The sequence below is a fragment of the Cucumis sativus genome, unplaced genomic scaffold, assembly GCF_000004075.3.
Source record: "Cucumis sativus cultivar 9930 unplaced genomic scaffold, Cucumber_9930_V3 scaffold47, whole genome shotgun sequence".
NCBI lineage: Eukaryota > Viridiplantae > Streptophyta > Magnoliopsida > Cucurbitales > Cucurbitaceae > Cucumis > Cucumis sativus.
This window is the reverse complement of record NW_022279551.1, coordinates 220,856-237,539: the sequence shown is the minus strand read 5'-3', so window position 1 is coordinate 237,539 and position 16,684 is coordinate 220,856. Positions and strand designations below refer to the sequence as shown.

At 33.4% G+C, this 16,684-nt stretch overlaps 1 protein-coding gene across 1 annotated transcript; it reads left to right on the top strand.

Annotated features, from left to right (window-relative positions):
- Positions 1-8,922: 8,922 nt before the first annotated feature.
- LOC116405940 lies at positions 8,923-15,213 on the top strand. Its single transcript, XM_031889682.1, has 3 exons — positions 8,923-9,103; positions 13,565-13,679; positions 14,776-15,213. The coding sequence occupies exons 1-3, from the start codon at positions 8,994-8,996 to the stop codon at positions 14,914-14,916; spliced, it is 366 nt and encodes a 121-aa protein (XP_031745542.1). The 5' UTR covers positions 8,923-8,993; the 3' UTR covers positions 14,917-15,213.
- Positions 15,214-16,684: the final 1,471 nt, after the last annotated feature.

Here is a 16,684-nt window from a genome sequence, read left to right as displayed (position 1 = left end):
CGAAATTTATTTGAAATCTGTTATAAAATAAAATCACTCAGAATTCTGAGGCTTCAAACAAAGCTTTAACGAGATGTTGACTGTGCATAGTTAAGTTAGGTTGGTAATTATTATTTGGAAAGTTAGAATGTCTGTGTTTGGATCTTTGGAGTAGTGAGTTGAGCTAAGTTAAAAGTTTGTGTAAAGTTATGTTGACGTATATGTGGTGCGTTTTTTCTAAAACATAATTGAGTTTGTATTGAGTTTTTTTTTTTTTTCCTCCAAATGTACACTACTTTTTCTATAAAAAAAAAATTACTAAAAAATGCTTTTTTTTCTTCTATTCCTTCAAATCTAACAAAACTTCTACCAAGTAAACATATATCATACTTTGACACCTTATATTTCAATAAAATGAACATTTTTCTCTACTCCCTAACCTTCAATTTTGAACTCTCACTTAATTTTAACTCCATCATAAATGTTAGCTAAAAAGAGAACAATTCCTATCTTGTTTCGTTGTTTGTCCACTAGTTGGAGGAAATGTGCAAACGTCTATTTACGTGTTCACAAAAAATAGAGTTATCACTAACGGTCTCATTATAGGTGGCCTTCATCGAAGTTGGTCTCTTGATTATATGTTAGTGTTGGTTGCCAGAGATGGTTGTCATTGAAGTTGATCATCCAAAGTGATATTCATCGAAGTTTGTGGTTAGAGGTGGTTATTGGAGCCTAGAGTTGGTCACCTAAAGGTGGCTGCTCAAAATATGTCAATGGAGTTGCTTGTGCAAAGGTAGTCATTAGAGTTAGTGACTAGGATTTTGGTCGGAGGTGGTTAGCGGAGCCCCAAGTTGGTTGATGAAATTGGCGACACGAAGGTAGAAGTCGAAGTATGTCACTGAAATTGCTTGTGTGAAGGTGATCATCAAAGTTGGTCATATAAGCTCAAAGTTGTCGGAGTATGTCACCAAAGTGTGGTAGTGGTAATTGTTAATGGAGGCCAATGGGGGAAACCATTTAAAACATTGAATGGACGAAGAATTGGAGAGAGTTGGAGTAAGTTGGTAAAATAACCAACTCAATTCCATCAACAAAATTAGCAAATTTAATTTTGTAAATATTTTATCAATTGCTATTTTTAAAGGCATCGAAAGCAAAATAATTGATTTTGAATAATATAAATTATTTTAAATGATATAACACTATAAATATTGTGAATAAAATTATATGAAAATTTTTTTGTCAAAGTATAGAGCATCAAGTGATAAACTTATATATATAACATAAATAAAACGTAGAACATCAAGTATTGAATAGTGAGCATTAAAGCATCGAGTGAGCATCTAGTATCTAGTATCTAGTATCTAAAATATAACATAGAGAATATAATATAAAGCATAGAACATCAAGTATCGAGCATTAAGTACAATAGATCGTGCATCAATTAGCGTTTTTCAATTATAAGTGTACTGCAAATTTATAAGGATGAATTAGTAAATTCACAAGATGCTAGTGCAAGCAGAAGTTCATTTTTGAGTCACTTCTAAAACTCTAGTCATTTTTATTAGATAGGCATTCAAATGATGTTACATCCATATGAATCACTCCTCATATTCGTCTTCCATGAATTATTTTATAAAAAAAGAAAAAAAAAGCATTAAGCATTAACAACTACTCTAAATTGAAATGTTGATACTTCTATTTCTATTAAAAGCAATGATTGCAACACTAATAAAAATGGGTTTATGAGAGCTTAAAGAAGAAGTGTGTTAGATGATTATAGATAAAAGGTAAGATTAAAGTTGGATAGTTCAAAAATGAAATGGACAAAAAGTTAGGAGTGGAGGAGATATTATATATTTGTTGTACCAACATATTATTTGTCCTTTTGGCTCCCCATTCTAATAGCAATGATGCCAAAGCTATACTTTCAAACTTGAGCTATTTTCAAACTTGAGCTATACTTTCAAACTTGTACTAAAGTCAATTTGTATGGACTTGTGCATTCATGACTTCATCAATCACAACAATTACTTCCCTTTTCTTTTCTTTTTCTTTTGTGTAATAGAGATGTTTATAGGTGAGGATAGTGATTTCTTATCCTTTATCTCTCTTTTGTTAAATTATAAGTTTAACCAAAACCATTACATCCCATATCTATATATGATTATAAATATCATCTTTCACCTTTATATGAAATAGGTTTTTTAACTTTTCAACAATGTCTAACATAGCATTGACACAATATTGAACATTGTTTTCAAAGTTAACATATAATTGAACTTTGTGTTTTATATGTCAATATTAAGTAACTCTCTCTTTCTCTAAATTTAGCCGCATTTTTAATTCAATTATTTATTTATTTACATTGTTATTATTTCTACCTTTCTTTTATGAATTTTGTTAGTGTTGTAAATTTAATTGCATTTATTGTCAAATAGTGATGAGAATGGTAACAGTAACAAGAAGCAATGGTAATTTAATCTTCATATATTGAATTGGATGAGCTTTGTGAGATGATGATGAGAAAGGCACATCAATAAAGGCTGCCTTTTTCTTTGTGTATTGCCCATCACATACTTCCCATAATTGGTCCCCTCAACCTCAACCTCAACCTCCCAACTTCCCAACTTCCCTTTTTTTTTTCTCTCTTTTTTCTAACAACTTGTACAAATCCTTTTTCTCTACCTTTTATCATTTCAATTCTTTTACCTTTTTCTTTTTTTCCCTTTTCCCAAAACAAATTCTATTTCCCTTTCTCTAAACCTTGCTTGGTTTAGGGTAACATGAAGCACTAATATAATATATCAATATAAATAAGAAGAGGGAGATGAAAGACGAAAGGGTATTGACGTCGAGTCAAGAACAAATAGAGAAGAGTTTAGTTGTACATTGAAGTAGAAAAGGGGAAGAGAAGAGGAGGGTGATTGAGGTATTCACACATTTTTAAAATTTACGAGTATTTTTACAAGGAATTGCTAAAACTTGGTGTCGTTTTAAAATTTGAACACTATTTTTAGGACTTTTGAAAATTGACAAGGCATCAGAAAATTCTTCTATTACAATCAAACAAATAAAAGGTTTTGTATTCAAACCTTCACCAAAAAAACTTTCTTTTCTTTGTTACATTGTTGTTTATTTTTCACGGTGTTCGCCTTGGGATCTATTGTACTATCCAAAATACACACTTTTCTGCCTTTCTATTATTGTCTTTAGTCCCAAGCCGATCCACAAGTTTCTCAAGTTTTATCTCTTTGCGTTTATGTTTGAGATAATTTTTCAAATCTCTCCATGAGAGTGACAATTTTTCAATTATTGTTGATACCTAAAAAGATTCACTTAAGGTCATATTCTCAGCATGGATTTACTTGGATTTCCTCGACCTGACTAGTTACAGTTCTTGAATCCACCAGTAATCCATAATTTTTTCCACCATTAATTTCTTTGAATCAACATAAATTTTCAATTATTTTGGCACGCATTACCCTCTACCAACAGAAGTTTCGGGTCCCAAATTGGCTAACTTTTCTGACGAAGATATGTCTATTTATTTTGGAGAATATGAGGCGCTAGAACTTATCCACAATGGTTCAAGAATTCAATGGCCTGCAAACCTTCAAAACCGATAAGCATGAACGCATGGTTGATATTAATGACTCATCATTCCTTCAGTCTTCCTATCTTGTAAGTATGCGCTGATGCTACTTATTATCTCGCTGTGGAAATGTTTGAACTGTGCAATCATAGAGTCCATATCAGTTTCAAGAGTAGTTTGGCTTTTACCAAGATATACCTAATGATATAGAGGAAATGTCACTTGTGATTACACCAAATAACACATTATATCGGTGGAGATATGCACGAGGTGCAAATCTTTATTTGGGTTGTTCTTGCTTGCCCATACGTTAGAGTCTTGCAAGCATGTGACAACACGATTTAGAAATTGGTGGACAACAAAGCACAAGACATATTTTAAGGATAATAGACACCATTTGGTGAGCACCCAAACTACTCAAGAATTGAGGGAGTAACCTAGGTGGTAAACATATTCATTTGGTTAAAGCAATGGCTCCTACCCTCCAAAAGGAGGCCAAGGAGCTTAGAGATGAAAGTGATGGTAGCAAAAGTGATCGTCATTGCAAGAGACCTTCGAAGAAAGCAAAGGCATTAGGTGATGATTTCTATGGAAAGGGTTTGAGTGCTCTGAAAATTCCTAAAGTTTCGACACTACTAGTTCACATATTTTTCTTTTCTTGTATTATTATTATTATTATTATTATTATTATTATTATTATTATTATATTATTATTATTATTATTATTATTATTATTATTATTATTATTATTATTATTATTCTGTTAGTGGATGATTTATTCATTACTTATTTCTATAGTCACCTTTAGATGATCATCTTCAAGAGCTTGAGCAATGCAACGATGAATCTTTGACACGGCCTCATGTGTGGGATTTGGCCATTAAAGAAGTTGTACCTAAAAACTACTAGTTGCTGAACAAGCTGAACAATCATGTGCTCTCGAGGAGAATCGACGTGGTAAGATGAAAGTGAATGAAAAAAATGTTAAAAATTTGAATCCTCCATCTAAAGGAAATGTCTGCCCCAAAGAAACTTCAGAGAATGTCATATCCACACATGCTCTTCTCCAGATTTCTAAGTTGTCTTTAAACACTTCCAAGAAGCAGATGGTAGGACACCCTGTGCCTTCTCATGGGTTGGTGAAAAGATAGTTTCAAACATACTTCAGAAAACGGCTTTATGCATGTGAGAGGACATTCAAGACAGATCATGTGCACTCTTTTTAAATATATCTCAAGAATTAGACAAAAATATAACGACGATACTTTCGAGAATTGCGAAGATAGGCAGACAACCTAACTCCTTGTTGAAGAATATTTAAACAACTATTTTAAGAGGGTAGACAATTTCAATGTTGTACAATCTTCGTATTTTGCGTAGTTGTCGTCTACAGACAAAGCTCATCAATTAGACAAGAAGCCTTAACTTTGATAAACCAATTACGAAAAGATGCCAAAGTTATTCAAGAGAGGGTTGCACAATTGGCTTTGGAAAAGATGGAACTAGAAAGCAGACTTCAAAGTATAAATACTGAGTCTAAACAGCTATCTATCTTATCTTGTGAGAAGAACGAAGACATAGACAAGAAAGAACTAGAAGTTGCAAAGATCCAGAATGAAGTCAACACTCCGGCTATCAAAGAAGAAGTCATCGAGGCTCTAGCTACAGTTCATAAGAGTATGGAGGCTACACACGAGGAATTTAAGAGCTTCATGTGGAAGATTTGACTTTGCTCCCTTCCCTTTTTTTTATTCGTTTTCTTTTTTTAATTTCAGTAAATACAAAACCTTGCTTTAATGATAATGAAAATTTCTTATTTCATGTTGCTTACATACCATTTACTATGAGATTAAGTCATAATGTCGCTTACTAAACTTTTTTCTTGCACATATAACTGAACTTAAAGTTAACATTAAGCTGCCTAGTACCATTTTTATAACATTGAGATCAAATAGTTTGATTGGGTTTTTTTTTTTTTTTTATCACTCACCTTTTAAGCTCGTGTGGGTTTCGAGATTATGCAGTTTAAGCTCTTGCGATAAAGAGCTTTTTACATAATGACGTTACACATAAAATGTCTTGAGAATCCTATCATTGATTGGGGCAACTTTTAATCTATCTCGATCAACAATCTTGTATACTTCATTTGTGTAAACTTCTTTGACAATGTAGGGTCTATTTCATTTCATTTAGGTGTGAACTTATTCCCTATATACCTTATCGTGATTATCGATCTTCTTATAGCAAGGGATTCCTTGATGACAATCCCAACTTTAGGAAACTCCATCAATTGCTTAAGAATGCTCTACGCAATGACAGAACCTTGATTCTGCTCCTGGATGATTTCCCTTGAACACTGTGGGTACAGGTCCTAGTCCTGTGTAACCGTCGCTTGCAATAGAAGATGTGCAAGTGTCGCTTATAGAAGATTTGGATTAAGCTTTCTTTATTGTCATTGGTTTGCTTGTAGATTTAGATGATAGAGAGAGATAAGAGGTAGAGATATCCCATCGAACGTGTCAATTTGACCAAACAATATTTCTAATATTTGATCCTTTAATTTTCTCTCGATTGAATGTCTATATGTTTGATTTGAGGAAGCTACATCACATAATGTTTTTCTTCAATCTTGGAGGGTGGTCGACGAGAGTCTTCTTGTTCTTAGGAGAATTCTCTTTAAACTCGAGAGTCTTCTTGTTCTTGGGAGAATTCTCTTTAAACCCTATGGAGTAAAAATTTCTATCTCCACAGGTGAGGAGGACTCTTCTATTTATAGTCCTCTTATGGGCTTGGACTTTGTTGATCCATGGATCAGACTCATGGATCCAATCACATATATTTTTGTCATATTTAGCTCTCCAACTAAGTTAACCTTATTACATAAATTTTGTCATATTTAGCTCTTAGGCTAAAATTGTATAAATAATAATATTTAATTGAACCTAAAATAGTTAACTTTAACTTGAACCAACGATGAAAATGCGTGGCATCATCCTTATGTCAAACATGTCAACTTTTAATTAGTCCTAAATTCAATTATTTGTACTTGGTCCAAAAATTCTTAAACCAAATATCATATCCAACATCATATTTGAAAAGGCAACAAATCTAAAATTACACACCTGTTTGTAGCCTCACTTTTCAAAACCCTATACTCAAAAGATAAATATGATTGAATAATTGATAATTTTCTATCCAGGAAGAATAAATTAGTAACAAATAACAATTAAATGGTAATTCTATACCAAGGACATTGAACTTAACAAACTATTTGCAAATAAATGTCTATAATCTAAGGTGTGAAACCATTGTTATCTTAGACAAGATGGGGTTTCATATGCTAAAAAAGAGGGATACCACCATATGGGCGAGCCATGGCTGAAGAAGTTTACCAGTTCTGACCACCATGCCAGAGAGATCTCCTCCAAGTTGTTGCCTAAGACTTCAAACTCCTGTATCCCGATTCCATGCTGCGAAAGAACTCCGTTTTCTCTACTGTAATCCTATATGACTATTCGACTATTCCTGCAACAGCAACAAACATCAAGACTGATCTTGTCCGCGGAAGTTGTTAGATAGAGGGAGGTGTCCATACATGAAAAAACTTAACGAAACTCATCGTGGAAATCATAATCGTCCTCATCATCTTCGTTGAAAATGGCACTGTAAAATACGTAAGGATGATCGATCATTTCTGCCAAGGTGAGACGTCCATCTTTATCTGCATCAGCTGTAAAATAAAGACAGAATGAAGATGTTAATCAACAGATGTAGTTGCTCCCTCTGGAAGATGAAAATATTTTCCAGGCCTAGTCTAATTCTGATCTTATGCCTTATGGTAATGTTTTCTCATTTAGAAAACATTTGCAAGAAAGTTCTTCCATGTAAAATGATAAGATAAATGACGTCATACTATATTTTGTTCTGAGGCTGATGGAGAAACACTTGGTCTATCTTTATTAAAATCAATGAGGACCATAATAACATTAACAATTATGCTACAGTTTATTGAGTTAAAAGTCAGATGCAATAGATTCATAATGAAATCTGATAAAGGAACTTCCAAGAGAATAACCATTCAGTCCACAAAGTGCAAACAGAAAACAATTGTGTAATGACTGCATTTTAATATGACGATTTTACTACTCGTAAAATGAATTTTACACAATATTACTTATATGTGATGGGTGGTCGGTCAAGTAAAAATTAAAATAACTGTACAGAGTATAAAAAATCCATGGACAACCCAGCAAGCTCTCACTAATAGAGGAAAAGAAAGAGTAAATTGTTTCTACAACCATACATAAGAATCATGAGATGTTTGTTGATGACATTAATATGTGCCACAATATCCAAGCAATATCTCAATCGTAAAAGTAAAGCTAAAAAATTCATCGACTTGCATATGGGTTTTAAGATTCGTTATGGATGAGTACCTGCTGTATGATATATTCTGCCTGTTGTTTTGCATAGTAATGCTCTGATGGGTGAATTTTTCCAATTATAGGTAACAGCTCTTCATTAGACAGGTGTCTATGAAAAACAAAATACAACACACAAAATAATCCTTAAAGGTGTCAAATAGGATACAAAACTGTAGAATCATTGCTATAATCTTTTAATGAAACCAGACCCGTTCCTAGTAGATGGGTATATATTGGTTAGTAGGTGCCAATAGGTTCTCTCTAAGAATTATCTTTGGTTAGGATTAGGAGAGATGGGGAGCTCTTGAAATGTCTGTAGAATTGTTATTTATGTTCTTTTTAAAAATTACATTTTGTCAAACTGATTTTTATCAATTTTTTGTTTCTTTAATCTTTATTCAAAACCACAATTTCTTGGAGAGAAATGAAGAACATAGAAGGGCACTCAAGAGGATAGAAAAGAGAAAAAAAGAAGCCCAATCCCCGACAATAGAAAAGAGAGTTCAACCCTTCCTACAATAAAGGACTCCAATCCAAAGAATGATCCCAAAAGATCAAGACAACATATAAATACAATTTGGTTTTACGATTTGGTATGGAAGCAAAATAAAAAAATGGGATTACAATGCCTGGTTATGTGAACAATCATTGGCAGTCTATCACATTCTTTTATTTACTCCTGGGACAACCTAGTAGGCCACTCATATTATTTCTAGACCTATTCCTAAAGCATGATTGGTGACATCATAATTTCCTGCAACTTTTCCATCATCGTGTCATAATTGACATTTTTTGTCACTTAGCTGGAATGACGGAGGTTATGAGATCTGCTTGCTCATTAAATATCTAAGTTACTAATTCTCCGAGTTTGGCATTTTAATCTTCAGCACCAATTAGTGCTTGTATTTGTGTTCTCAAAACATGCCTTTTCTTTTCTCTCTTTTCTTTTTCAGGTTGATAGTTTGGTTGAAGAGTTTGCAGATATAAATCGTAAAATGGAGAAAACAGGAACATTCACTATGGATAAGAAAAAGCTCCTTCAACTTGTTGGAAAGGCCAATTCAAATTTAGCAGATGTAATTCTCAAAGTTGGTCTTTTTGAGAGGTAAAACCCCGATAGTTGGTATTGGACTTATAGTATATTGGTCTAAACAGATAGCTGTCTTTTTATTTTATTTATTATTGTTTTGAAAAGGATACAATATAAAAAATGTTCATTAAGGAAATGCAAAGAGACTTGCAATGAAGAAACTAAAATGTTTGTCTCATGGCCAATCCAAGGGGTAATGGCAGCGGCATAGCTCTAGAAAGCGGCGGAATAAGAGACCACCCACAACGCAGGACATTCTTAAAAAGGAAGACCATCTGTCGTTAAGCATTCTTATACATCGTTTACTCGGAATTGTGCAGATATAGGAATAGTCTGGTTCCTCACAGTAAGAGACTTCCTTGCGGAAGTTTCCCATCACATAAGGAAATGAAAACAAGTTTCCCATCACGTAGGGAAATGAAAAGAGATATACTCAAAATACAAACCAATAAGCAAACAAAGTAGAAGAAAAAAGATCCTCAAAACAAATAAAGAGGCAAACAAAATCCAGTAAACATCGCTTGGAATTAAGACTTCATTGATTTATGCTAAAATAATATATTTCTTGTTTATTTCACAAATAGAAAGATTTTACTTAAATAAAACAACTCATTACAAAAAAGGAAAAAATAAATTTGGCAAATATTATACAACCAACACAATAAAATATAATACAATAAAGGAAATAATCAACATTTCCCCTCAAGCTGGTTTGAAGATATCAGTCATTGCTAGCTTGTCAATCAGTTTGTTGAATTGCCACTTTGGAAGGCCTTTAGTTAACACATCTGCAATTTGTTCTGTTGTCGGAAGGTAGGGTATGCATATTACTCCCACATTGGTCTTTTGCTTTATAAAGTGTTTATTGACTTCAGTATGTTACGTCTTGTTATAAAGGACTGAATTGTGGGCAATGGAAATTGCTGCCGTGATACTGCATGAGCATTGTTTGAGTGAATCCCAATTCTTCCAACAATCTTATTCATTTACACTCACAAATGCGTTGGGTTAAAGCTCTAAATTCTGCTTCTGCACTACTTCTTGCAACAGCACTCTGTTTTTTACTTTGCCAAGTAGCAAGATTTCCTCCAAGGAAGGGGCAGTAACCAGATCTCAGTCATGCAACCTGCCCAATTAGTATTAGTGTAAACGTTAACATTAGATGATCATGTCTTTGAAACAATGTGTCTTTTCCTCAAGTACCTTTCAAATACTTAGGATTCTATTCTATAAACGGCATAAAAGTGAGTTGGTCCAAGAGCATGCATGAACTGACTTTTGATACTAATTGCAAAAGCAATGTTAGGACGTGTGGGAAAGATATATGAGTCTTCCTACAAGTCTCTAGTACTTTTCTCTTTCCTTTATCTCATTCTTGGTTGCAACTTTCAATTTCAAATTCTGCTCAATGGGAGTTTCTGCTACCTTGCAACCAAGTAAACCTGTCTCTTTTAACAGATCAATAATATTCTTCCTTTGTTTGAAAAGAATGCCACTTTTGGACCTGGCAAACTTCATGCCTAGGAAGTACTTTAAAGTTCCTAGGTCCTTGATCTGGAAATCATCTGCCAACTTTTTCTTCACGAAACTTTGTTCTGTCTCATCATTGCTTGTAAGAACGATATCATCAAATTAAACTATCAAAATCATAACCTTGTCATTTCCTGTATGTTTGTAGAATATCATATGATCGACTTGGCTTTGACTGAATCCATAGCCCGTGACTACTTTCTCGAATCAAATCAAGCTCTAGGAGACTGTTTGTTCCAAGGAATATACAAGCGTTCAAATCAAGCTCTAGGAGACTGTTTGAGACCGTATAATGATCTCTTTAACTTGCAAACTTTGTTAATCCCGAGATCTACCTTAAAACTAGGTGGCAAGTCCATAATTACCTCTTCTTTCAGTTCCCCATTGAGAAAGACATTCTTAACATCCAATTGATAAAGAGGCCAATCAAAGTTAGCTACAACAGACAACAAATTTCTAATAGAATTGATTTTGACAACTGTAGCAAATGTTTCTTGATAATCAACTCCATAGGTTTGAGTAAACCCCTCAGCAACCAATCCAACCTTGTACCTCTCGACACTACCATCAGCTTTACATTTTAGCGTAAACATCCACTTGCATCCAACTGTTTTCTTTTCTTTTCGTAGTTCAAGTATATCCCATGTAGAATTCATCTCTTCCATCACTGCTAATTTCCAATTCAATTCATTTGGGACCTCTTGTATATTCCTCGGAACAAACAGGTTGATTATTTTGGATGTAAAGGCTTTATGATTGTGAAAGTTTACGATAAGAAAGATAGTTTGCAATGAGATATTTGACAAATTTACTGGTACCTTTCCTGTTGGCAATTGTAATATCAAGATCAGAGACATTAGACAAGGAATTATGAGAAGAACGGGGAGAATTAGACGAAGTAAAAGGAGAATGTATGTTACCTGGATCTTCATAATCATTTATCGGGGTATTAGTTTGGTTTTGTGATAGATCATTCTCAATTCCTTCGAGTCAAGTTTCTTTTATTATAAAGCTGTAGTTCAGGTTTTTACTTGTCAAGTCAGTCTATAGTGGTTCTCCCCCTGAAGAACTCTCCACACTTGACGTCAAGAGTTAGCTCATAACTTTGGAATCAATGGTGTTTGGGATAGGTTAAGTGTCCCAAAAATTATCTTAAGGTTGGGGACTCCCTCTAAAGAGAATTTTGGCTAAAAAAAGGTTGATTTTCCAAAAACAGACATATCCATACTCTCAAAATACCTTTTAGTCGAAGTGTCAAAACATTTGTAAGCCTTCCTATAGGAGACAGCCTACAAAAATGCATTTAACAGCTTTAGGATCAAGTGAAGTACGAGTAGAGTTGGGATTATGAACATAAGTAGTGCAACCAAATAATTTAATTGGTAAGTCAGAGAAAAACCGAACAATAGGAAATCTTTTTTTAAAATTATTTAGAAGAGTTTTTAAATTCAAAACCTAAGAAGCACGAACACCGACACGAGATACGACACACCAGTTTTTTAACATATAGGATACAACATGCATAGGACACGACATGCAGAGGACACGTTCTTTTTTTAATTTTTTTGGTAGGTAGTTGGAGTAAAGGAGCCACTAACCTATCAAAACGGACTGCAATATTCCTCCACCACTGTTTCTTGCTTGATTATGAGAAATTGCCCACAAACTGAACCTTGGCATGATGAGCCAAATCGGATCAACAATCTTCGTTTCATATCATTCCAATTCAAAATTGGTTCTCGTTTGTCTGTGGCTTGGTACCAATTGAGAGCCGCTGCTTCGAAGCTAATGCTCCGCTGCTTTGAAGCTAATGACTGTCACTGTTAATTTTTTGGAATCAGTAAGTTTATGGATTTGTAAGTAACGATCGGATTCATTGAATACTGACATCTCAAACTTGTTTAATTTGCTATGATCCTGTTCACCCTCATTATTGTCTGAATGCATTGCTCCTATAGCCATAAATAGGTTCCACTGTGTTTGCCACTGTCGTATTCTTAATTTCCTCATTCGATTCCGAATTGGAAGGGCGATCTGACAATCCAACACCAGAAACTAGAGAAGCCAATAATGTTTGAGTGTCATCTGCATTCCTTCGTTGTTGTTCCAACTGTGCTATAAGGATAAAGCGTTGAACAATCTTAAGCAAGTGCAAGCAGCGTTTCTTCAATTTGTGGTAACTTCTGAACATCTACTTAAATCCTGGCAATTTCAAAATCAGTTACGCCTAACCGTTCTTCAATTTTCTTCTGTGCCACCTTTCCTATCATCCCCAGGTTGAGGGCTCTTATACCAGTATGATAGTTACTAAAGTAAAGTTCTTCTATTATAGATAATTTACTATTACATAGACCATTCCTCCCACACGAGAGAAACCCAAACACTTCAAACTAAAAGACTGTCTACCCATCTGCTAACTTAACTTCTTATTTAAACACATAACATAGCAACGGTAACATAACTTCCTTCATAACCAACTACTAACCACCTGAAGACTGAAACTAGTCAAGATAAATGCCCAAAACTACCCAAGATAATCATTCTTACTGTTGGATGATTCTCCCAACTCAATAATAACTACTTCTTTGCCCTTTTTGCCCCTGCGAGCATACTGATGTATAATCAGTGGCCTATCAAATACATTTTGCTTTTTATTTTATCTAGAGCCTCTTTAAAGCTTGGATTACGTCTTATGTGGTTTTCGCAGTACTTGGCGCCAGGATAATACTATTGTTCAGAAATGTATTTGACATCCTAACAGAACCAAGATCATAACATAGAAAAGTTTGCCTTTCAAGCTTGATATAAGTAAACAAAAATATATACATTCTTACCTTCTTATTATTATTAATATTCGTGCATAGAAAATTCGATCATAATATTGCTTTAATTGGTAGAATTTTGTTATCTTAGTGCTCTTTTATGTCTTTTTCCTTTGCCACTCAGATCAGAAATTGCGTGGAGGGATGCAAAATATGCTCAAATATATGAGTACCTTCGGGAAGAGTACGAGGTCACCCAGCGCTTTGGGAATCTAGATTTCAAATTGAAGTTTGTGGAGGTAATTTCATTCTATTCCATTCATTCCTTCAAAGTGGTTTTTTCCGTATAGTTGAGCCTCTTCTCTTGAACGTTCTTCTTAAATATCGTGGCAATAGCCAACTTGAAAGCAATATTATCTATTTTTGGTTATATGCAATGGAAAATGTGTTGAGAGGACGTGTAACCTCGTGAAAACTTTCGTATTTTCTTTAGTATTCTTTTTAAGGGAAAGAAAACCAATTTATACTAAATGTTGTATTAACTAAATCTCTCAACTTTCACAAGTGAATGAATTTAAATCCTTCATTCTTATTTCATTTTAAAATCGTTAAATCGTTAATGCATAATATTCACACATGTACAAGGCTTTAAATTCAAGGATTGGAACGTATTAAATCAAATGGATACTAGCAGCTTCTGATTAATTTTATTGGTTTTATCATATTCTTGTCCACTCTTTCTTCACTTATTTAGAAAAAGTTACATAACAACTTTTCCTACTGCTTCGGTAGAATTTTAGGAAAAGAATTTTTTTATTTAACAGTTTGGATGGTGGATATTATTTCGTGGGTATGAGCATTATTATCCCTGGACATTTAGATCCCAATGTTCAAGAATTAAATGTTTATTTTTTTTAAAGAAGAAGAATAAAAAAAATTAAAATATTGACATCAATATTCTAATCCGTGGTGAAGGGACGTGGTCCTATCAAAAGCTAGCTACTATTGTAGGAGAATCAATTCATAGTTCTTCAAGGAGTGAAGTTTTGAGGACTCTCTTTATTTAATTAGTTTAGAATGTTTCTTTAAGAAATTGGTTCTGCTAAATTGTTTCCAAGTGTTTGTGCTGTCCATCTGAAGTTTGTGTATTCTGAAGCTGACCCAAAATAATGCAAATGAAATCAGGGAGTGGTGTGTGTTCCTTTTCCAAAAGCCGAGCTAAGGAAAAAATAATCAACATTCTCATTGTGATTTCCTTATTTAAATCTTTAACCTAGATTCTTCCACTTATATCATACTCACTGGAAGGAGGTTCTTTTACTTTTATGGAAATGATATTTCTTGAGATAGAACAGTGTTTAATTCTTCTCTAATAAATTTGCACCTTCCTTGCAGCATAACATTCATTTTCTTCAAGAAGTCCTCCAGAATAGGAAATCAGATCTCTTGGAATGGTGCATCATTGGCCTATTGAGCATTGAAAACATTATATCATTATATGAGATTGTTAAGGATTCAACTCCCATGCAACTCTGATTTGCCAGCGTCGCGGATGCAATTTTTGATCTGCAATTAGTAAAGTCTAATTTTGTTTTTTGTTGTACTAATTATTTTATCATAAAGATAATAATCTGATTTTCTTATATTTTTATTTGATCCTCCAGCTCTCCATATTACATTATGCTCATGTTGTCTTACATTATTGCATTATATATATAGATGCGCATAAACATACAACTATTGTAACTCGAACAAAATTCAGTTGGAGAAATTCATTACTATTTTACCTTCTAGTTTTCTTTTATGTAAATAACTATTGAAAAGTTTCCTAAAGTATGTTGATGTTGAGCCATAGCAAGTACTTTTAGAAGATGCAACTTATTCTCTCTAGGGAGAGATTCTTGAAACTGATCACAGATACAAAATTGTGTACATTTACAATAAGTTTAGGAATATTGTAATAGGTAGCAAAATAAGTTGAGATATTTTGCAAATGTGTCTTCCAGATTTCTACTATTGCAAATATGAGAAAGAATTCAAGTTATGATTTTGGTTATTTCTTTATATCCATTTATCTTCTTGATGAACCTAAACAAAGTTCCTACTTTCTCTTTTTTTTTTTTTTCCATTTGCATGCATGATCTTTTTCTCCTCTCAACATTTTTCTTCTTCGCAAGTGTGGTCTCAATCCTTATTTTCTTTGTCTTGACCATGATCAATAACTCAACTTTGAGGCGGTAGACGGTGTGGTGTTTGAGAAATTGTCAAGTGATTTTTATTATCTAATATGAAGTGTATGATAACATTCTTAGATCTATAAATTTACAAATTATTTACATCTGCAAACCTTTTATCAAAATAACAATGGACAGCAACAACGAGACAGTCAATTAATACATTATATAGCAAGTCTTCCATTTCGGGGAACAACTAACTATAGTCAAATTCATCACCATCTTCTCACAATTTCTTCCATTTTACAACAACTCCATAGGTCTTCCGCAACATTCCAAGTCAGTAGCTAATCTTAAGTACAAAAGTTCCTATGAGGGAGGCATAGTAGCTCTAAAATTTCTCATCCCACAAAGTGTGTGTTGACGGACGATTAGAGAATTCGTCCAAGGAAAAGACTTAGAATTTTGAGGATTCATCTCAAGTTCAGTAGAGTTGTAATTTTCCTGTATTTCATTTTATTTGATTGAATTTATTAATGAAATATTTCGTTTATAATCACTTTTTGGTTCACTGTGGTTTACACGAGATCTTTATAGAGAAATTTAATTTGTGAACTCCAACTTGTATTAATAATGTATTTATGTTGATTTGATGCAATGAGTCATTTGATCTCCTGATTCTCTCTCACTTAGATGCTTATGCTTGATTTGAGGAAGCAGAGCACGTGACGTTCTTGAAGTTGGAGTCTTGAAAGAAAGTTTGTATCTTCAAATGAAGGGAACTCCAGTATCTATAGAGTTCTTTAGTGGCTTTTATGAACTTGAGTCTGGTTGATTTATGGACCAGAGCTAAATTAAATTTATTTTTTTGGCTCGATTGAATTTTAGTCTTAACCGAGTAAATAATATTAATTAAACTAAAATAATTAATTTGATCCAAACATGTGTATCATCCAAATTAACAAATTTATATTTTTTTTCAATTTTAATTTGGGACACATGTCAATTTTTAATTAGTCTTGAATTCAACGATAATGCGTGATTGATCTAAAATTTTTTATTCTACAACTATAATAGTATTGGGGAATTGCCAAAAATAGGCCAAAAATGGGGTAGAAAAAGAGTTTTAG

Excerpts from the sequence above, each read along its gene's own strand:
- LOC116405940 (XM_031889682.1), top strand. The coding sequence starts at position 8,994 with ATGGAGAAAACAGGAACATTCACTATGGATAAGAAAAAGCTCCTTCAA. Across the intron at positions 9,104-13,564 it reads AAAGTTGGTCTTTTTGAGAG|ATCAGAAATTGCGTGGAGGG; the intron begins GTAAAACCCCGA and ends TTTGCCACTCAG. Across the intron at positions 13,680-14,775 it reads TCAAATTGAAGTTTGTGGAG|CATAACATTCATTTTCTTCA; the intron begins GTAATTTCATTC and ends CCTTCCTTGCAG.